General features: G+C 38.7%; 1 protein-coding gene across 6 annotated transcripts in view; it reads right to left on the bottom strand.

Annotated features, from left to right (window-relative positions):
• The window catches only part of kcnh5 (potassium voltage-gated channel subfamily H member 5), a 197523-nt gene that overhangs the window by 57623 nt on the left and 115634 nt on the right, over positions 1-24266 (bottom strand). For all 6 annotated transcript variants that reach the window (XM_031890227.1, XM_031890226.1, XM_031890224.1 and 3 more), the window contains one exon: positions 15553-15982. In XM_031890227.1, the coding sequence (XP_031746087.1) occupies positions 15553-15982 (430 nt within the window). The remainder of the gene's footprint in view (positions 1-15552; positions 15983-24266) is intronic.

The following is a 24266-nucleotide window of genomic DNA, read 5'->3' as shown; positions in this document are numbered from 1 at the left end:
TAGCAGTGTTTCTTTGCCAAACTGTACAAAATATTTGCAAATTCTTTACAAAAACATATTACTCTTATAGTAAAACAAAGGCTAGCTGTGGTAACAGGCAAATGGGAAGGAATCTTGGAGAAAATTAATTATACAGCATCCTTTCAGTCAGCCAACCTCTTTCCATCTTGGTTTTGCCCATGGAAAAATCAGAATTATTCCTGCCAATAAAGCTTTCGCGGAGGCACTTTGCTTTTTCCAAGTGAATCCTTCACTTCACAATGGACAAGGTAAGGGACAGTGGCATAATGTAACAGAACTTGGCCCCTGCGCAGGCTCCTTATAGCAGAACTCTGCTGGGCACAAGGGGGCCTAATTTGAGTGAGGAGCAAAGCAAATACAGAGTGTAAAAATCAGGGATCATTAGTTCAGCAGCATTTTTTCCTCACTGCACTATAAGTATGATAAATAAAATATTGAAGCATGGCTAAATTGCTCACAGTCAAGTCATATGCTTCATTAGGTGGGCCTAATGTAAAGTGAGTTCCCCCACCTATCCATCCCCCACATTAATCTCTAGGCACCATAAGCTGTGTAAGTTAGCAGGCTACAACAGGGCACTTCTGCCCAATTTGGACTGTCTATTGCTAGACCATATACTATATAGAGATCATCTGTATTCTTTGCAAAGGCAATTTATGTATGCTTAATAGAGTTGCACACAGTATGAGTGAATGTATCTATGATGTAGTACTTGCTGTGTGATACTTTGCTGAATAATGGTTAAATCTCAGAACCTGAACAAGGAGATGCTTTATATGTACTGGATTTTTACAGAGATCAAAGCTAAATCCTGTTGAGCCTTTCAAATGTTTGCCTGGAGACCTGCCAAGAACTCTTCTCTGTCCAATTAGCACTTCACTGTATTCCTCTGACATCCAGTTCTCTGCTGCATTCCTATCTACTTTATTAGAAAAGGCTTCTCAAAACCAGCCTCGTTACCTGAGTCAAATAATTAAGTCAATAAATATTTATTTCTATTTCAAACTAAGCTAAGACAAATGGCACAACATTCAAATATTATGCACGGAGATGCCTTGATGCTTTTATGGAAATGGCCTAGCATTTAGCCACCTGTACACTGCAAATAGAAAATTTTAGAGAAATGTGCTATGTTTATCTCACAACAACAGTTTTTAATACATATAAGATGTAAATATACACCTGGAAAACTGAGGTGAAGTTTGGTGGAATTAAGTGAGGAGAAAATTTGAAAGTCTTTCTGCCTGGGTCCCCACATTGTTGGGCAATCTATTACCTCTCCTAGTGCAGTCTCTTACTGATTTTGCAACCTTACAACAGTTAGTCCTACCTCAAAGCCCTTCTTTCTTCTGCTAAAGCTTCCTGACGCCAAAGGTTCCTGGCACACCCACCCATGATTTGATTACAAAGAAGCCTAAACATGCTTTTTCAACTACCTTTTTTTTTATTAAATATTTTATCTGGTACCCCTGGGGCAGTAGTTAATTCCCTGACCCCCTTGCTATGCCTAACTTCCTCCCAACCACACTCGAGATGTTCATCCTACCTGAGATTGCAGTCACTGATCTTCCTAGCTCTTATTTCTAACTTTAAATTTCCCTAAGTTCCTACTACCCAGAGTAAGGGGAGAAAGTGCCTATAGCTTAGTTCTGGCAATTGCCTCAAGGGATGCGGAATGAGTATACACAGATTCTCATGATAAATATACACAGCTAAAATAAAAGGTCGCGTTTCATAACTTACATCAGACCCGTAATCTTTAATGTTGTATAATGATGGCCGCCTGGTATTGTGATCATGAGTCTGTAGCAAGGTTTCATATAGGCGCTGGCTCTATGAAATGTCTGTGCTATGTTTGTCTTCTGGCAGAATTCATTGGCACTAAGTGAATCATGATGATTTGCTACCTGTAGCAGTAAAACTAATGATTTGCAGCCTTTGGGAGCACTTTGGCGGTCATATACAGTGACCCATGAAAAAAGGAATTAGAGCTAAATTAGCCTACAGAGAAGATTCCAATGCACTGTAGTCATGTAGATAATCCATTAATCCATGAAACATTGGCAACTGGGGCCAAAAAGTACTACATACTGTTCACGAAAGCGACATTGGAAAACTAGTGTAGGAGGACAAGAACCCCAATGTAGTTTAACAACAAAAAAATGACCATCAAGTTCCTATAAAAATAAAACCATATCAGGTTGGTGTTTTTCAGTGAGATGTAGTTAATACTAAATCAGTCTTTATCAAACTACTGGCAGATGGCTGTGTAGCCTCTCAGACAGATGGTTAATACTGAGTTTGGACACAATTCAACATGGGAAACTAGGAAACTCTAGACACAGGCTTGCGGCACACACAGAATGTTAGAATGCAATACTGATTAAGTTAATAGTCAGCGTAATATGCAGCTAATATAAAATCAATGTGATATTGTAAAACTGCACTAAATGTTTCTGTTCCGATAATGGTTCAGTTTTCTTGTCTGTGTTCTAGGCAACATTTGATTCACTTCTCCATATCTTGTTTAATGCATAGAATAGATAGACAGGGCTGTTTTAAGGCCTTAATGGGGCCTGAGCAAAGATCTATTTGTTGGGCCCCCTCTGTCTGCACTGGCAACCCATGCAGTTACACACACAATATTATAATATGTACGCATGTATAACTAACAAAGCCACTTTTATTCATGATCTGTTTTGCTCCAAGTCTTTTCACCTTTTTGCCATAACAGAGACCTGGCTCTCTCAGAATGATAATGCTATTGAGGCAGCTCTCTCCTATGGCGGTCTTTCCCTCTCTCACACTCCCCGCATTACTGGCCGTGGGGGAGGGGTTCTGCTTTCCCCTCATTGCCGGTTTAAACTAATCCCTATACCCCCTACTTTCAGGTTTCCTTCTTTCGAGGTGCATACGGTTCAGCTGTTCCACCCTCTCTCTGTGCGGGTGGCAGTTGTTTACAGACCTCCTTCTTCAAAATCCTTGGCTACTTTTCTCTCTGACTTTGAATCCTGGCTCTCTTTTTTTCTATGCTCTGACACCCCTGCAATCATTTTAGGCGACTTCAATTGCCATATAGATGACCCCTCTCAGCCCTGGCCCTCTCGATTTCTCCATCTAACCTCCTCCTTTGATCTCCGGCAATGGACTAATACAGCTACCCATAAGGATGGTCATTTTCTAGATCTGGTCTTTTCTAAAAATCTAGATCTATCTACATTTAACAGTGAGCCTTTTCCTCTTTCAGATCATCATCTTATCTCCTTTTCTATCTCGCACGTGTCTCATTCTCCCTCTAACTCTCAGCCTAAAACCCTGATTCGCAACACGCGAATGGTTGATATAACTGCTCTCTCTAACTCTCTTAGTTCTAGCCTCTCCTCCTCCTGTGCTTCCTCTGATCCTGAGTTACTGGTAAATACCTACAACTCAATTTTATCATCTGCAATTAACACCCATGCCCCCCTGCAGCCCCAACGCAGTCGTGCCCACAATCCCCGTCCCTGGCTTAACCCTCAGACGCGATTTCTGCGCTCCTGTGCATGATCTGCTGAGCGCATTTGGAGGAAATCACGCGTGAAAGCTGACTTCCTTCACTATAAATTTCTTATGGTGTGCCTCGATACTGCCCTATCCCAGGCCAAGCAAGCATACTATAACACACTTATAAATAATAATAAATCAAACCCGCGGCGCTTATTCTCCATATTTAACGCGCTACTTCATCCTTCACCTAATGAATCAATCATATCTGAACACACCCCCCAGGACTTTGCTGACTTCTTTAAAAGCAAAGTCGATTCTATCCGCAATCAATTTTCCCAACCCTCAGATACCGGTAATCTCAACCTTCCTAAAACTCCTCTCTCCGTATTCAGCCCCTTCAGTCTCGTAACAGAGTCTGAAGTTTCTCAGCTTCTCCGATCCTCTCCTCCTACTACCAGCTCGCTGGATCCTATGCCCTCATCCCTACTAAAACAGTGTGCCCCTGCCCTTATCCCAGCTCTTACCCACATATTCAATTCCTCTCTGGCTTCTGGTACTTTTCCCTCTCTCTTCAAACAAGCATGTGTCAAACCCATTCTTAAAAAGGCTACACTGGACCCATCCTGCCTTTCTAACTACCATCCCGTCTCTCTCCTGCCCCTAGCCTCTAAACTCCTGGAACATCTTGTCTTTTCTCGTGTAACTAACTTCCTCTGCACCCATAATCTGCTGGACCCTATGCAGTCTGGTTTTCGGCCTGCGCACTCCACTGAGATGGCCTTATGTAGAGTGGCAAATGATCTCCAGACTGCCAAGGCCAAAGGACGCTACTCGGTTCTCATTCTCCTAGACCTTTCCTCTGCTTTTGATACTGTCGACCATTCTATTCTTATGCAAATTCTCCATTCTCTGGGTATCCGGGATCAGGCTGCATCCTGGTTCTCTTCCTATCTCTCTAACCGCTCCTTCTCTGTCGCTCTTACTAACAAATCCTCTACCCCGGGGTGCCTCAGGGCTCTGTGCTTGGTCCCCTGCTGTTCTCCCTGTACACTCTCTCTCTAGGAGACCTTATTTCTTCTTTTGGTCTTAAATACCACCTATATGCAGATGACATCCAGATATATTTAGACACCCCTGCACTAACTGCTGATGTCCAAACCCAGATTGTTAACTGCCTCCTGGCTATCTCCTCCTGGATGAACCGACGCCACCTCAAACTTAACCTAGCTAAAACAGAGCTCATGGTCTTCCCGCCCAAACCTGGCCCTCCTCCTCCTTTCACCATTACTATTGATGGCATGACCATCAACCCTGTAAATTCTGCACGCTGCCTTGGGGTTATCTTTGACCAGTCCCTCTCCTTCTCTAACCATATTAATAACACTGCCAAAACCTGCCGCTTTTTCCTCCGCAATATTGCCAAGATCCGCCCCTTTCTTTCACAAGCGACAGCTAAAACACTAATCTATGCCCTTATCCTTTCCCGCTTAGATTACTGCAATCTCCTACTAACCGGCCTCCCAGACTCCCACCTCTCTCCCCTGCAATCAATCTTAAACTCTGCTGCCAGGATCCTCCTGCTCTCTCCTAAGAGGGATCCTGCTCAGCCTCAATTAAGCTCACTAGCATGGCTGCCTGTCAAGCAAAGGATAGCTTACAAAATCCTTCTGCTGACATTCAAAGCCCTTCACTCCTCTGCTCCTCACTACATTTCTTCACTGGTCTCCCTACATGTTCCTGGTCGTCTCCTCCGCTCCTCTCAGAGCCTCAGTCTTTTTACACCATCCACACCCATTGCACTCTCTCGTCTTAAACCTTTCTATCTCGCTGCTCCTTACCTCTGGAACTCTATCCCTGAATCCCTCCGTAGGGAAAACTCACCCACTCTCTTTAAGAAAAAGCTCAGATGCTACCTTCTGGAGCACTAAAACATTATTTTGCCCAGTCCTGCGCTTAATGGCAAATGCCCATACCTGATGCACTCTTACCTTCCAATTTGTGCCTGTATGTTACCCAACCACTTAGACTGTAAGCTCTACGGGGCAGGGACCTCCTTCCTACTGTGTCTCATACCACATGGCACTTATATATATACATATATGTATTTATTGTATTTATTTATTATATCACTTGTGTAATTTTGTATTCTGTAAGACTGTACAGCGCTGCGTACCCTTTTGGCGCTTTATAAATAAAGTTATACATACATACATACATACATACAACTAGACATATTTTATAGGAATGCACCAGATTCACTTTTCTGGGTAGATTGGTACAAATTCTGAACTGATCTAAATTCTAATTTGCATATGCACACTAGGGCAAGACAGGGCAAGACATGCGCACCCAACGTAACAAGTTTTTTTTTTTTTCTTTTTCCTTGATTGTGTGACCTAAAGTCACATCATTTTAAGGGTTTGGATTTGGTTCAGCCAGACAAGGGACAATGATCAGGTTAAGCCCATACCACCAGTAAAATCACTGCAGAGTGCTACATTAACCCCAGATATGCCAGTAAAATCAGCGCAGAAAACACAGATTTAAACCATTACCCACCACACATACAAACTTTTCTTATACCTAAATCCTCCTATGCTGCTCGTCTCTCTCCCCCTCTCCTCAGATGAAACTTTATTTTTCAAACACATTTTTGCTCATGTTTATATATATTTTATACAGTATATAATACACATTGCCCCAGTACAGGCCCTCCAAATGCCCCTAGGATTGCACACTTGAGTATCTTTTCTCTGTGTGGCACACCCACGATTAATAATCCTTCTAGTTTCCTTGTCGGAGCATCAGGCTGCTCACTAGCTACCCTGATCCTGACTCTCACTCCCAGAGCCAGCTTTTACAAAAATAACCCCTCCTGCAACAGGTGGGATCAAAAGAGGCAGAGAACATGTTGGCTTTCCATTTTGAAGACTGGGAATATGGTGCCTCCTGGTTAGCTACTATACTGCTGAAAATACTTTAACCCAGGATAGGGAAACATCTCTCCTTATCTCTCCACATTTAGCTGTCCCAAACCTTAGGGAACTGCCTGAAATAAAGGCCCCTACAGTTACAAATGGTATTAATAGCTTATTATTTTTGCAATGCAGCACTTCAAGTAATTAAGCGGAAGATATACTATAAATTAACAGATAGACAAGCCCATAGGGATTAAGTTGACGAACTTAACAAGATGTATGGACATAGGGGCTTTTTAGTAACAAGTCTCTTTAAGCACAGTAACCATTAGCAACAAAGTGGAAGCATAATCTAGTGGTCTAGTATATTTATAACAATGAAATATAACATTTGATTAGTTTTAATTAATCGAAGCAGTAGCCAAATGTATTTATAATATTATGTGGCATTATGGCCCTTAAAGGACATGTAAACCCCCACAAAAAATCAGTGACCAGACTCTCTGAAATCTTTAAATACCTGCCACTTCTGTTGTTTAAAGGTTAATAGTAAGGCTGCAACATCCCCTTAATCACTTAGATGTCCTTCTCCTCCTGTAACCCACTCGCCCCCTCCCTTAGGAATAGACTTTGGTTCTTGGCTAACTGAGCAACTCAGGTTAGTAAACATGCCCTCCAGTCAGGCCTAAATTAGGGATAAATTTAGGGGCACACATAAAATTTGCCCACATACGGAGCACTGGGGATGGGACATGCAGAAAACATCAGTGTGCCCCGTCTCCAGTGCTCCATATGTGAGAGAAAAGGATGCACATGTGGGGGGGGGAGAGATTAGGGAGGCCTCAGGGCGCCCTAAACAGAAATCCAGCGCTGCCTCCAGTGTACCAGCCAATGAATAGCTGGCTCTACCAGTTTCCATAGAAACTCTTCTCTAGCTGTGCATTCTGGGAAACATGTTTTTTTTTCCTACCCTCCTGTCCTGAGGTCAGTTTAACCACTACAGGGCACAATCCAAGCAGGAGTTTTTATCAAAGTAAATTCTGCCTGTGTAAGCCTGCACTCTTCATTGCATGAACTTTACAGTGTGCATTTGGAGTTTGCAGATGTAAATGTCACTGAAGATGTGTGATAGGGAAAATGGCTGCCAGATGAAAGTTGCTATTTGTTTTAGGAAAATGTGATGGTGCTGGCGAATGGGAAGGGGATATATGCAATACAAATGGTGTGGTTTGGGTGGGGGAGATGTGCCCAACTTATATACATGGTAGGAAAATGTACCTGTCCTTTAAATCATAAATCATAACTGCAAACTCACAGGAGGCATCTGTCAAAGTATTTATTAGGTGGGATGAATAAAAGTATTAAGGTGATATTTATAACATCAATACAACTGAAGACTTGCTTGGGAACAGCTGTGTCCATTTGCTGCTCTATGTATGGTGTTGGACATGAAGCAGATCAGTGATTATTGCACTTGATGTTATCGCTATGAACCTTTTAATGATGATAAATAAACCTGCAGGTAGCCTGGCACTTCAGGGAGAAATCCTTATAGTGTATCGCACTAGTATTGAGCAAAGTAATTGCTAACACAAAGGTCTGTATTTTGGGCTCATTAATAATTTCCTTTTGCTGTTATTTGGCAGTATATTGCTTTGTATGGTGCTCCCAAGTGACACATTAATAACACTATTAAGCATTCTTAATATATGGAATAATGTACCATCTCCTGTAAAATATAAAAATATCAGATGTCACACAATATTTCTATGCCTATATAAAGGTATAAGACAGCCAGCTGAGCATCTTTGTAGATTTCTTATGTTACAAAAGGGAGTATATTATTTTTTATAGTACAGGTATGGGACCCTGTTATCCAGAATGCTTGGTACCTGGGGTTTTCCAGATAAGTTATGGAGATCCAAATTATGGAAAGATCCCTTAAGTCTGCTAAAAATCATATAAATATTGTATAAACCCAATAGGATAGTTTTGCCACCAATAAGGATTTATATCTTAGTTGGGATCAAGTACAAAGTACTATTTTATTACTACAGAGAAAAAGGAGATCATTTTTAAAAATTAGAAGTATTTGCTTATAACACAGTCAATGGGAGATGGCCTTTCTCTAATTCAGAGCTTTCTGGATAACAGGTTTCAGGATAATTGGTCCCATACCTGTACACAATTTTCAGTGGATGGTTATTTCATCAGGGAAAGTTCCTGTTAGGGACTGAAATGTGAAACGTCGTATAAATAAAAAACCATGTAGTTACAATTTTTGTATACTATTTATTTTTTTGCTGATGTTATTTCACAAAGTCCTGTGAGTGCTGGCCTTTATTGCTCCTTTATTTGTATTTTTTTGCATGAGCACCCGGGCAGTTGCTACTTTGTTTGTGGTGTGCTTCCTGTACTGGAACTGGAACTGGAGGATATATATATATATATATATATATATATAATATGTATGCTACTTTGAATATATGTTTTGATTTTTCACAAGAAATCCCGGAGTTGCTGGTCTTTTTTATACTATTGGAACCCTTTACCGAGCACCCGAGGTATGTTATGTAGCGGTGTGCCATCCTTTGTGTATGCATATATATATATATATATATATATATACACACACATACATATACACATATAAACTATACACCATGGTTTGTTATACGTGTTGTAAAACAGCATATGGCGGATGATAGTCCATTTAATTTCTGGTGTTAATTGATGTCTGTTACATGCCCATTCGTTATAAAACAGCTATAAGTTCATTAAGATGTGTTGGTACATGTGGAAAAACAGATAGCAAGGACTAAGAAGGAAGTGTTTTTCTAATAAAGCTGTGGCCGACCTGCACCCCATTCATGTGTCCTGGTGTTTTCATCTGGTTCAGCTAGCTAAGTTTTGGTAAGGGATGGAATAATCTCCACAGTCTACATTGAAGCAGTGGTGAATCGCATAAGTCAGTGTAGGACTGGCCAGAAGGGATGACTTTGACGTAGTTAGGCAGCTTGAAGTATATTGCAATATATGGACAAACAATCCCTGGTTTGCTTAAAGGGTAGGGCATTTCTTGGTAGCTTAATGCACAGAATGTCTTAATGTCCTATAAATATTGATAATGGGTGAGTGCAGAGGATCTCTTGTTGTTGTCTACATATTATATATTGTGAGAGACACAATATATAAATAAGATTACTGTTTAATGTATTTTCCACCAGTATTAAAGGTGGGATACACATACAGTAGCACCAGGGTAAAGTCCTAGTTTTGCAGCAATTCGTGCTGGAATTGTCTTAGGAAAAGCTAGATAAATGAATGGAAGGAGAGTAGGAAAGACCTTCCATACTCTGTTTAGTATTTTCAGTTGGCCAGCTGTATGTAGCTGCCTGATTAGGCTGCAAGTAAGCAGCAAATAAAAGGGCTGTGGGATTACACAGTATGTGGGTGCTGAGTTGTTGGGGGATGGGCTGGAAGGCTGCCTGTCTGTGTTAGGAACTCCCAGAGGAGCTGGGGTGCTGCCTGCCACTGCAAGGAGCAGAGGGAGAGGTAACCAAGTGAGGAGTCACCCAGAGACGCTGCCCATGTCATGGTAACACTGGATGATTCTGTGCTTGAATGGAGCTAGAAAATGATATTTACAGCACTCTCTTCACTTTCCTTTCCCATAGTCACATTGACAAAAGGGTCAGAGTTGGTTTTATCCTGGGGTCACAACCTCATAGAGGCATCTGGGAAGAAGAAAATAGGTAAAATACATAATTCCCATTATAATTTAGAACAATTGTTTGTTGATATTTTTAGAATAGCCATATATGCAATGTCCAAACTGTTGCCCTGAAGTTGATTTGCAACAATCGGAATCTTACTGATAGCCAAAGGTTGTCAGGGGGCTCTGGTAGTGGTAGTCCAGCAACAGCTGAACAGCTCTTATGTACATCTGCCCCCGCTTCCGGCACAACCAGAGCCCCCCCCCCCCCTCTATTTCAAGACCTGGCTTTAAAAAAAACCTTATAAGTTTACAGAGCTAGTGCCTTTTTTGCAACATGAATAACTATATGAATATGTCACTTGAAGAGAGTATAACAGAGACTGAGAATAGTTTATTTAATTCATGGCAAGAACAGTTCAAGTAGAACTGCAATGTAAACTGTATTTATTTATGCTGCAGGCAAAACTCCAAGGGAGACCAGAGGCAAAGATATTGAGATTTGCATTAGAACTAGCACAGTATGTACTTGCCTGTATTAAAAATGTAATGTTAATACAGTTCAGTTTGCAGATGAAGTGAGAGGTGCTGCAACAGAATGAATAATTAATAGCAGGGCTCACAGTAATCTTAGGGTCTACAAATAGTATATGTACGTGTGTGCATATACGTGTAGGTATGTGTGTGTGTTAGTAGCTTACACCTGCACTTGTTGCAAAACAAAAATCAAAGATCCCCTCAGGTTCAGATACTAACGTTAAAAAGACATAGAGCAAGCCTTTAAGTATCAAAAATATTTAATATAGATTTGCGTGCATTTTGATCTGGTGTCTATATATAGAATGCTCGGGACCTGGGGTTTTCTTTTGGATAAGGGATCTTTCCATATTTGGATCACCATACCGTAAGTCTGCTGAAAGTCATTTAAACATTTATTAAGCCCAATAGGATTGTTTTGCCTCCAGTAAGGATTAATTATATCTTAGCTGGGATCAAGTACAAGGTATTGTTTTATTAGTACAGAGAAAAAGAAAATCATTTTTAAAAATGAGAATTATTTTCTTTAAATGGACTCTATGGGAAATAGGAGACATAATTAAGGGCTCTCTGATAGCAGGTTTCCCGGATACCTATTCTAACATCCGTTCTATCTCTACAGGGAAAAAATATGTATGGAAAAGGGAACAGGGGATTATTTAAAGTCATAGCTGAACACTGTGTCCTCTTGTAATGAGTCTCATTATCTATTGGTCCAACAAATATCCAACAAATATTAGACATTATAAGTGGTAATTTATAAAGTGCAGGGCAGGGTGCAAAAACAGGTACAAACCACTCACCCAACACTTTTCTGAATCGCATCAGATCTCTTGGCACCAAAATGGAGTGTATCTCATGAATACACATTAGCACCCCTCTCCTGCTGGCTGCAACAGCGCCCCTATGGCAGGCAATAAGGACAGAGCCTGAGCCGCTGTTGCTGCACTCTGAACCTAGCATCAAACTTTCTTTTGGAAGCGCACAATCTGACTTCAGGCACAAGTGCTAAGAGGTGAGTTTTTATTATTACGGAGAGAAAGGGAATCAGTTGACCGTGAAGAATTATATGTGATGTTATGCAGAGTGGCATTGCCATATTTTTCTGTAAAGTGTCTGTGCAGATAATATCTGTAAACTACTGTGAACAAAAAGGGTTCCTTTTATATATAAATCATTAAATAATAAAATCATGCTCCTTAAGGGAAACACAACTAATTACTGTCCCTTTACAAACAGAACCAGCTAAAGCAGAAAGCTTATATGGATAGAGGACATCCTGGAGACAACCCCTTATCTGCAGGTATTTATTTATTATTTCAATTCAACTTTTCCTAGCATTAACACTGTAAAAGCTCTCTAGACCCTAGGGCTCCCTCGCGTGGGTTTGACTAAAGAGCTTCAAGCATACTGAATTGTGACATGCTCAGCATTCTAAAGCAGAACGCTTGGGTCAGCATTCCAATAATAGACACAATTGTCAACCCTCCACGGAACCGAGTTTATATCACTGCCTGCTGGCTGAGACAAACCTGCTAGAACTGTACTCTTCATCTGTATTTCTATCTTTATCTGGAGACTGAACTCTGCATACAAATATGCAAGTAACTGTGCTATTCTTTCGCTCTTGCATGTAGGTTAACAGAAAATATTGATTTATCTTATTTATACACACTGCAAATATTTTATTTATAAATACAGAGTTTTATATAAGTGTCTGGCACTATTTATACTGCTTGAGTAATAAATGCCCAAAACACATACAGGGAGATTTTGAGCAATAATCATGGGTTGCCTTGCTTCCCAGTGATTTAGTAGTGGTATAGCAACTATATAAATATTACAATATATACAGGTATGCAAACTGTTGTCCGGAATGCTCGGGACCTCAAGGTAAGGGGTCTCTCCGTAATTTGGATTTCCATACCCTAAGTCTACAAAAAACCATTTAAGCATTATGTAAACCCAATAGGATTGGTTCGCCTCCAAGAAGGATTAAATTATATCTTAGTATTAATATTTTTTGAAATATGAATTATTTAAAAAGGAGTGTATAGGAGATGCCCTTCTTGTAATTTAAAATATTCTGTATAACAGGTTTCTGGATAATGAATCCCATACCTCTATATGGATACAAAAAGTTTCACCTGGAACTTTATTTAAGTTGCAATACACAGGCCCGGATTTGTGGAAAGGTCACAAAGGCCCAGGCCTAGAGTGGCAGAATTTTAGGGATAGCATGCTGCATTTGAAGTACTGGGGGCATGCGTGAGATTGGATAGCTCCCACGTACCAATCCCCAGTGCTCTGGGCACAAGATAAAAAACGAAATACGTGCGCACGCTTTTGCTGCTGGGGAAAAAATGTATATCCCATTGGACATGGTGGTGATGGAGGGGAGTGGTTGGTTATTTTGGGTGAATGCCTACTTGATCTATTACAGATTATATATCTCTGTATACATTGCTAATGGGGCCTTGCCCAAATTTTGGACCTTAAAATTGAGTTATAAAACCACCCCTTGGGGGTCCAATCAATACATTGTTCATTCTGATTGTATCTAACAACAATGACTCATGGTGACATTTATATCAGTGTAACCCCATTGAGTGTGATTATTATTTTTTGAATATTTACAGTATATCTACAAATCATAAAAATTCTGAAGGAGTCTCTTATTATTAGGAATTTTGTTTGTCTTTAAAGAGCAAGTGACAAATCTATGAGCAGAACTCATCCAAGAGAGCCGTCTGAGGCTGAAAATGACTTTCACACTTTAGTAGTAAGGACATTTACCGCTATGCTTATCTTCATCATCAAACATACCAGGTTATGTATCAAAGTAGATTTTTGTAATTAATATTTTTGTAACCAGGGCTTAACATAGTTCTAATTAATCAGGAGGACAAAACTATTATCCTAACACAATGAAGTATTCTGTTTCCCTTTCTAAAATAGGAACCAACCCCTTATAGTTGTGAGAATCAATGAAGAGCATCAAAAGCAAAAAATACATTAGCTGTTACCTGTAATGAGTGTACACATTGCTGCAGGTATGTATGGATATTCTTTTTTGCTATACTAAAACAAGCAGTTTATCAGAGATCAATATCAATTCCCATGAGTCCTTGGTTTAAAAACATAGAAGCAAACTGGAAATATGGCAGCTATCTTTCACAATCTGGAAATGCTAGAAGGATATATTTATAGAACAGAGCACGGTTAATGTGTATTGTTCTTCCCATCCCATGAAATAACAGCATATTGATTTAGAAGGACAGGCAAAAAAAGGTTTGTGCTTCAGTCAGGTTTTATACACATCTTAGCTGACCACTGGTAAGCGGCAATTTGCCCTTTCCTTCTGCCACCATTTTTTAAAACTTATAATACTTTTTTTTTTTTTGATACTTTCTATCTACTTCTCTTTCCCTGGTGGGTTCAATTAATACCCTCATGTCTGGAAGACTAACAGTGATCTGAGCATATTCATGCATTCACTCTAGTGTTTGGTAATCAAGATAATTTCTAAACAAAATGTAACAGTGTATAACAAAAGCACATAAAATGAAACAAGATAATCTAATGTTTATTTCTGGGCCTTTCCACAATAAAACATATAAATAAAGAGACCCATTTATTATAGTTAGTGCAAAAAGTATATATTTACTCATTAGTTAGTGTTCTCATTGCTTATTTAAGTACATCATGTATAGATATTACGTATCACACAGCAGTGGCAAGATACATAAAATATCTTTACAAGTCAGAATTCTAATCTACAATTAACTCTTATTATGTTTTAAGGTTTACTGACACACCAGCAAGAACTGCTGTGCTTGGTAGGTCATACCAGGTCTATTGAACTATAAGCATTGTATAAAACCTATCCCATCAGTGTGTAATGCTGCACACAATAATGCTTAGTAATAACCGTCAGAATGGTTAAACACCACTGTCACAAAAGAAAAGAGTATTTGTAGGTACACAGTTGAGGAAAATAAACTGAAGGGCTACACTATCTCACTGTCTTACAGATGAACACAGAAACAAGTTTAATCACAGTCACCAGTATAAGCTCCTCTAGTAGTTGTTGTTGCACAAATCCCCAAGCAAATATCAACAAAACAAGGGTTCCCAGGCCACTGGGCCTCCTGTTCCTTCTCTTCAGGCCAAGGGCTCTGCACTGTAAAGACTACAGACATAGGGGTCAGCCTGTGTTTAGGGTCCTAGGGCCTATCTAATTCTATTTTCCATTTTCATTGGGTCCCTGTATGGCAAGGTAATACCAGGGCACCATGGCACCATAATCCTCTTTGAAACCTCAGCTGCTTAACTAGCTGGCCTACCACTGTCATCACCTACAGTGAGTTCCATGAGTCTAACCTATCACTAGCTGATCTAAATGTTGATTCATTTTGGTACTTTTATTGAGGCGGTAGGCCTTTGGCTATCTGGCATCATTCACTGTTCTGCTCACATCATCCAAAGAGAAAGTAGCACACTGCTCTCTCCTTTATATCGTTTCTAGAGGGAAATCCCCTCTTTACCATTTGATGATACAGACAAAATGCCAAAAAATGTTTAGATATGGAACATACATGGTAAGCCATTGCCCACTGTGGTGATACAGGAAAATCACATAGTATATGGTGTTACATAGTAGCTGAGGTAGGAAAAAAAACCCACCCACCAAGTCTTTTGACCCCTTCATTGTTCCCATTAAAAAATGTAAAACAGCAGTGATTCTTTACCCGCATGCAGTAATCAAATTCTGCCCTGTGCAGAAGCCTACACTAAAAATGAAAACTTCCCTGTGATTTATTATAAGAATTCCCACATCATGTACAGCAAAAAAAAAATGAAAAGATTACTTACAGCCAACCATCATCATTGCAACAGAGAATATCTTCTCGCCATCTGTGGTTGGAGCTATGTTTCCAAATCCAATTGTTGTAAGGCTTGTCATGGTAAAATAGAGGGAGGATACATACAAGGAGTCTTTGCTGGGTCCTCCTTCCCACTGCCCTGAGCCGCTGGCATTATATCGATAGGGAGTGCCAATGCTTAGTCCCAGCTGATACAGCCAACTGTCTTTCTTGATTGTATTTGTCACTTCATCAATGACTTCATAGTCTCCAATGCTGTACCATATGCAGGCCAACCAATGCGCTACAAGACCAAACACACACACTAGAAGAACCAACACAGCAGCCCCATATTCCAGATAATGATCCAACTTCCTGGCCACGCGGCCCAGTCTTAATAGCCGAACCACCTTCAGAGAACTGAAGAGGCTGCTCATACCCTGTGAATGAAAACATACAGTTTAATGAAAACTCTCCAACATTTTGTTTCTTGTAGAAAAACAAATATAGTATTTTAGTATTTACAATTATTTTCCCCAATGCTGAAAAGATTTGATTATTGCAACATTTGTCTATATGGCATATTTGCTAGTGAGCTGTCCAGTGAGATATTTGTGGACAAAGTTTTTTCTTTTGATATCACATAGTAGTACTGTCAAAACATAACTTCAATTTTAGTTTATCCACAACAGTTTATTAATGAATTCATTTTAAAGCCTATATAAGAGTTCTGCAAGGGAACAAAATAAAAATGGAAATGGGTGCAAAATGTGCATTTGCAGTGTTCAGTTATGATCCTAGATTCTACTTTTTCCTGGAGTTTGTGTTCTTAAGAGCCTGGATGGGATTCAGGTTGAACTGTATGTTTTACTAGTTACCCCAGACTTTAAGGGTCTGTACTCCTTTATCCCACATGAAACAGGAACAGAGGCATAGAGGTTGTAAAATCTAGGTGACAATAGTATGAAGCACACATGGAGAATTTGTATTAAGTTTATGTTTGATGAGAAATACATTTTATAGATGCCATGTGGCCTGACATATACAGGTAGGTGGAGTGCATAAAAATATAAGATAGAGCGGCAGAATTAGATGTTGAGGATTCAATTCAATTATGGATTTGATATATGGGTGATGCCATCATGATATGGCTTGGAGAAGAAGGATTCCCTAATGCATTGACAAGGTAAATTAAAGAAACATCTCCCTTACTTAAAGTTGGCATGCATCACAATTGGACCTCATGAGAGAGATTTTTGCCATGAAAATGAGCATAAAAATGTATTAGATCATTTCACATCCTAATTATAGTGTTGCGGCAAGTTCTATCCATTCCCTACACAGTCAAGTTCTAAAAGACAGATACAGACTGTGTATAAAGGCAGTGTCATGCACTGATGACCAAATAACTGTTTGGACTGGGGCAAATAATTTCTGTAAAGCAAAACATAAACATGTTGGCACTATATAGATAAAGTATAATGAATAAAACATTTCCTTTTCCTTCCATTCCTGCCCTATCCATTATCAGCTTTCCATTTCCCTCTTTGATTTTATCCCTGCAGCTTGTTTCAAACTGCCATGTGGAATGCTGGTGCTAAGAAATAAATGTAGCACAATGAACAAACTATAAAAAAGACAATTAGATTTATACATCTACTTACTTTGTACAGATATATCCATTATTTAAGTCTAAATATATTCGTTTTAGCCAATGAAGTGCTTGCTTTGCTTTGTTTCTGCACTAAAAGTCAGTGAGGATAAAATTAAGTAGATTGCTGTGTTTATTTTGAAGTGTAGTTATTGGCAATGTGATCATTAATATAAGATACTGCTGTAGTTTAGTGGGCATGTAACTAAGCGAATATCTCATTTCCACTAATTTATCACCAGCTGTTACATCATCCTGCAAGGGTTAAGAAAGATAAATTACCATTTCATTTCTTTCCCTATACTTTTGTTCCAGAAACATTATCTTGTTTATAAACTTTGCTTTTCCCAGTTGCCTCTCGAAAGTAAAACCAATAACCAATTATAGCAAAACCCTCATAAAAAAAGACAGATGCTTTACGCTTTTTAACACAATAAAGCATTTGTAAATCATTTCAAGTGCACTGAAAGCTATAACCTCTAAATGAATATACTGAGTATATGGCACCAGAATGACATTATGATATGTAGAGCGAGGTGAAGCGACTTGCTTTACGCATATAAAAAGATTTCTGTCTCCTTCTTGCCTTGTTGGGAAGCTAATCAGGCACACATTCAGGTAGGGATTTAGTACGGGGCTCCCTAATTTATTACACTCTTGCATTCACTACGGCTTTAGCAGAGACTGTGCGGCTTCTTCTATAAACAAAATCAGCAGAACACCATTGTCAAACGCACATTTCCCTGTGTAACATAGGCTATTATATAATAGAAAATAAAAACTTGATATAGAATAGAAAATATAGGGGGATAGGAAAAGTGTTTTTAAAGAAAAAAGTATTGCAAAAATATAGCAACAGCCTTATACGTTTCAGGGCAGATTTATCAAAATGTGATCCAACCACGTTCTATTAATTTCTAACGTATTTAGTGTATTTATCAATGGGTCAAAGTTAGAACTCAGCATTTAATAAATATGCTTCTGAAAATCCCATAGGAATGAATAGAACTTGGGTGAGTTCACAACAGTTCACACTTCCAGTCATGTACTTTGAAGGATTAACACCTTCATCAATGAGAATCTTGGTACCATTGTGATTGGATCATACCTTCTTACACCTGTCAGTTTCAGCTAACACCTAACTGAACAAGTTCAATGGAACCATTGTGATTGGATGTCTGTGACTCTACTACCATCAAGAGTTTAAATACCGGGGAATTCCCTACCAGTCATTTGAACTGAAGAAGCCACTCGGATGAGTGGTGAAACGTTTTCAAGAAAAACTCAGAAAAGTCCAGTTGTTTTAGACTTAATTCTACTAGATACTGTATATCATGACCTGGATGAATGAGAATCTTCATAGACAACTTGGGTGAGTGTTTATGAATTAAATTCTAATTTGGAGCTTTCTGGTTATTGGATCCCATACCCATATGCTGTTCCAAGATGTCAACACATGGTGCAAACTCTTTTGTAATAGGATGTTGCACAGAAAGTAAACTACTATACACCTCTATGACATACTGCTTTGCTGCAACGTCATTATTTGGAAGTGGCCTAGAACAACAATAGTGCTTTATTTTTCACCATACTGCTACACAAACCAATATGTGAGTTTCTACAACACTTAACATGTGGGATGGGATAACCTATTTCTACTTATTTTCTACTTTATGCACAAACCATTCATCACTACATTTTAAAAAATATCACATCTCAAATTTTGTAAAATATTTTTATTTCATATTTTATGCACTCTTGTTTAGGCCTGAAAGTATTTTGTTACTAAACAAACATATCAGCTTTTTCTTATAATAAAATTTGAAAACTGCTGTGATGGTTTTTCCTTGCTAAGCTTTCTCATCTCTATTATTCTGCTAATTTATTAATGGCCGTGCCGCCGTGTTATAAACACAATATAAAGATACAGTCTTGCCCATTAGAAAAACATTAAAATTCTTTGTGGAATTGTAAGTTGGATTATTGGAGCATGAATAATGAAAGTTTTCAATGTTAAATGGCCTGCAGCTGTACTGTGTTCTTTTAGGGAAACTCCTGCATTCTTTCTAGCACTCAGGTGTGCAAATATGTAAAGCAAATGTACATAATGTACATTCTCTATCACTTAGAGCCAGTCAGCTGTACATGCCCAATATTCTCCTAAGAAACTATAGGAATTATGCAAGAACTGTAATACATTCATATGTATTTAAACTCTAAGGGGCACATTTACTAACCCACGAACGGGTCGAAATGAGTCCGATTGCGTTTTTTTTGTAAAGATCGGTATTTTGCGATTTTTTCGTATTTTTTGCGATTTTTTTCGGCGTCTTTACGAATTTTTCGTTACAAATACGATTTTTGCGTAAAAACGCGAGTTTTTCGTAGCCATTACGAAAGTTGCGTAAAATCTTACATAGTTACATAGTTACATAGGGTTGAAAAAAGACCTGTGTCCATCAAGTTCAACCCATCCAAGTAAACCCAGCACACCTAACCCACACCTACCAATCTATACTCACATACATAAACTATAAATACAACCACTAGTACTAACTGTAGATATTAGTATCACAATAGCCTTGGATATTCTGATTGATCAAGAACTCATCCAGGCCCCTCTTAAAGGCATTAACAGAATCTGCCATTACCACATCACTAGGAAGGGCATTCCATAACCTCACTGCCCTCACCGTGAAAAACCACCTACGCTGCTTCAAATGGAAGCTCCGTTCCTCTAATCTAAAGGGGTGACCTCTGGTGCGTTGATTGTTTTTATGGGAAAAAAGAACATCCCCCAACTGCCTATAATCCCCTCTAATGTACTTGTACAGAGTAATCATGTCCCCTCGCAAGCGCCTCTTTTCCAGAGAAAACAACCCCAACCTCGACAGTCTAACCTCATAGTTTAAATCTTCCATCCCCTTAACCAGTTTAGTTGCACGTCTCTGCACTCTCTCCAGCTCATTAATATCCTTCTTAAGGACTGGAGCCCAAAACTGCACTGCATACTCAAGGTGAGGCCTTACCAGGGACCTATAAAGGGGCAAAATTATGTTCTCATCCCTTGAGTCAATGCCCTTTTTTATACAAGACAGCACTTTATTTGCTTTAGTAGCCACAGAATGACACTGCCTGGAATTAGACAACTTGTTATCAACAAAAACCCCTAGATCCTTCTCCATTAAGGAAACCCCCAACACACTACCATTCAGTAGATAGTTTGCGTTTATATTATTTCTACCAAAGTGCATAACTTTGCACTTATCAACATTGAACCTCATTTTCCAGTTTGCTGCCCAGTTATCTAATTTTGTCAAATCGCTCTGCAAAGCGGCAGCATCCTGCATGGAACTTATAGTTTTGCACAATTTAGTGTCATCAGCAAAAATAGAAACAATACTGTCTATGCCCACCTCCAGGTCATTAATAAACAAGTTAAACAGCAAAGGCCCAAGGACTGACCCCTGCGGTACTCCACTAACCACACTGGTCCAATTAGAAAATGTTCCATTTACAACCACTCTTTGTACTCTATCCTTCAGCCAGTTCTCTATCCAATTACAAATATTATGTTCTAGGCCAATATTCCTTAATTTGATCATTAACCTTCTGTGAGGTACTGTATCAAACGCTTTAGCAAAGTCCAAGTAGATGACATCAACTGCCATTCCAGCATCAAGGTTCCTACTCACCTCCTCATAAAAGGCAACTAAATTAGTCTGGCAAGATCTGTTACGCATAAAACCATGCTGGCACAAACTAATAGTATTGTGAACTGCAATGTATTCAAGTACCCTATCCCTTATTACCCCTTCCAAAAGTTTTCCTACTACTGATGTCAGACTAACAGGCCTATAGTTTTCAGGCTGAGAACGGGATCCCTTTTTAAATAACGGCACCACATTAGCAATCCGCCAGTCTCTTGGCACCATGCCAGACCTCAATGAATCCTGAAAAATTAAGTGAAGAGGTTTGGCAATCACAGCGCTCAGCTCATTTAATACCCTGGGATGAATCCCATCCGGCCCTGGACCTTTGTTTACCTTTACATGTTCAAGTCTCTTTTGAATTTCCTCCCGAGTGACCCATGCGTCAGTAGCTAAATTACTAGAACTGGGCATATTACAAGGGAAGCCTTCATTATCTGGCTCCTCAGATGTATAGACAGATGAAAAATAAGAGTTCAAAATTTCAGCTTTTTCCCCGTTTTCATCAACCAACGTACCCCCCCGTGATAATAAAGTTCCCACCCCTTCTTGCTTCATTTTTTTACTATTCACATAATTAAAAAATAATTTTGGATTCTTTTTACTCCTAGCAGCAATATCCCTTTCCATCTCTATTTTAGCTTGCCTGATAGCTTTTTTGCATGCTTTATTTGCTTCCTTGTACCTGATGAAAGTTTCTGCTGTCCCAGCTAACTTGAATGCCCTAAAAGCACGTTTTTTCTTACCAACCTCGACAATAACACTTTTATTCAGCCATAAAGGTTTTGCTTTGCGATGCCTCTCCTTGCTTACTAGGGGGATATACTGTTGCGTATACCTACAAAGCAATCTTGCGATTTTTCGTAGCGTTAAAACTTGCGCAAAAAGTTGCGCTTTTTTCGTAGCGTTAAAACTTACGCGAAACTTCGCACCTTTTAAGTTTTAACGCTACGAAAAAGGCGCAACTTTTCGCGTAAGTTTTAACGCTACGGAAAAATCGCAAGATTTTACGCAACTTTCGTAAAGGCTACGAAAAACTCGTGTTTTTACGCAAAAATCGTATTGGTAACGAAAAATTCGTAAAGACGCCGAAAAAATCGCAAAACATACGAAAAAGTCGCAAAATGTTCGTTTTCAAGTCGGAACTTTTCCAATTCGGGTCGGATTCGTGGGTTAGTAAATCAGCCCCTTATTCTACAGATGTATAAGCAGATTTACCATTTAATGACCATGACTTAATTCATACTTACTGCTTCAACCCCTGCGTTCAACATTCTTTGAAATAACAAAGACAACCTTGACATCTATGGCTTTACTTGTGTTTGTATAATGTAACTTACCACAAGGTACTTCTTATATCAGTCTAATATCTGTTTTCAAGATTACTGCATAGCTTCATCAATAGTTTTACAATCTCCTGAACTAAAGAAAAGCTCAGTGTATACAGTATGTGATTCCCTAGATTGCCAAAAAAGGTGCATGTTGATTGTTTTCTAAATCAAGGTGGATTGCAATTGGTACCTAACTACACCATAAAATTCATTACAATTATTAGTATATGGGGGGGCGCATTTCTTTCTTTAAAATATTAGAATATTATTTAATTATAAGCACTTAAATATTAAATATAAATAAATCTTATATGTAACTTTGATATCTATTGGACCTGTTGGGAAAATTCAGTTACCACAGACAACTTGAGGTGAAAAGACTAGCTCTGTGACTTCTAAGCTTACCAAGAGTCAGAACTCTGAACAAAAGAATCACAGGCTTTATATAGGCTTTTATATGGCAATGTAAGAGTATGGCAGTATGGGAGTGAAAGGGAGATATCATTAAGGAGTAAAATGTAGTTACCAGTGGGAGAGCACGGACAAACAAAGAACTGCTCTTACAGCTAAACAGGTGGTGGCTCTGCTCTCAAGGCCAGGGTAATAGTGACCAATGATGTTCTCTACCAGTACTTTGGATTTTACTTCACTAGAAATCAGTCTAGTTATCATGGTAAATACATAAGGATCTTAAAGAACATCCTTCTAAGGAATCATTAGACATTTGGAAACTTAATAAAGATCAGCATGATATTCCCCTTGTCTCATGGCAGGATCAATCTGGATCAATCTTGAGATTATATGGAATATCAATTTATATGTTGTTGAGAACAAAATATTTTGCACTGACGGTATATGGCTGACTATAGTTTTTGTGCAGGCAGTCATGACAGCCATATACGTAAATCAATTTGCAATCAGTGTTACAGAGTAAGTCTACCAATGTGAATATTAGTGAATATTAGGAAAGGTAAAACTGATTTCCAAATATCCATGAAAACCATGATTGTAACCTTATTATTTGTAATTTTTTTTGTGGTTGCACTTTTTTTTCCTGTGATTGTGTGGAAAATCACTTTGTTCAACAGCTTTATGTAGTAAACAAAAAGGCCTTTTATTTAAACCAATGTTCTTAAGGTAGGGGAGTCTGGGATAACACTGAGTTAAATAAAACTGCTTTTTGTTTTCATATCAAGCCCCATGAGTGCAGTGATTTTTTTTTTTTTTTAAAGGACATGATCATTTATCTCTAGCATCTGGCCATTTAAAAGATTTTCCAAATGGTGTGCAACCTTATTTGATGTGTATATATATATATATATATATATATATATACTGTGATAGGCTTTGCATTTATTCGCTAATCTGCAAAAAGATTAGGGTTAAATCCTGTCATGTCAATTTCCTGGAACACGTATAGTAAGCTGAATCCAATGTAACAGTACTAGTGTATGCTACATACACACTTTCAACTTATATTACAAGCACTAAAGTATATATGTAACATCATTTAAATTCATCATCACATACTATTATATAAATATTCCCTGTTTAAAGTTCATTTTTTTTACAGCACTATACACACAAGTATGCTACGCTTGTAAAATATTACACACATATATATGTATGTATTTATGTTAGAGTAGCTGAAAAAGCAGAGACTTTACTTATTTATTTTCAAACTTACTTCCAGAGCTGCATGAATATGCTGTGTTGGTGTCACCTTTGGGGAAAAAATACAAGGTGACATGGAAAAGAAGCTTAAAGTCTCACAAATAAGCTCATAAAAAACAAACTGCAAAATTCCAGTTCAGCAGAGGCAAACAGCAGGCACACAGTCAGTGGTAAAGTCAGGGATATACTGTGAGATCTTAGAGAAAGAATTGTTCAAAAGAAAGGCTGATATTAGAATTTTGATAGAAACACAACAGGCCCATGCAGTATGTGTATAGTGCAACCTTGTTTAGAAAGGGAAAGAACACATAAAAGGATGGATGGTTCATAATGGTTTCCTATCCGAGAATACAATTTA

This window comes from Xenopus tropicalis, chromosome 8 (genome assembly GCF_000004195.4).
Source record: "Xenopus tropicalis strain Nigerian chromosome 8, UCB_Xtro_10.0, whole genome shotgun sequence".
Taxonomy (NCBI): domain Eukaryota; kingdom Metazoa; phylum Chordata; class Amphibia; order Anura; family Pipidae; genus Xenopus; species Xenopus tropicalis.
The sequence above is the reverse complement of the archived record's forward strand: the minus strand, read 5'-3'. Positions and strand labels throughout refer to the sequence as shown.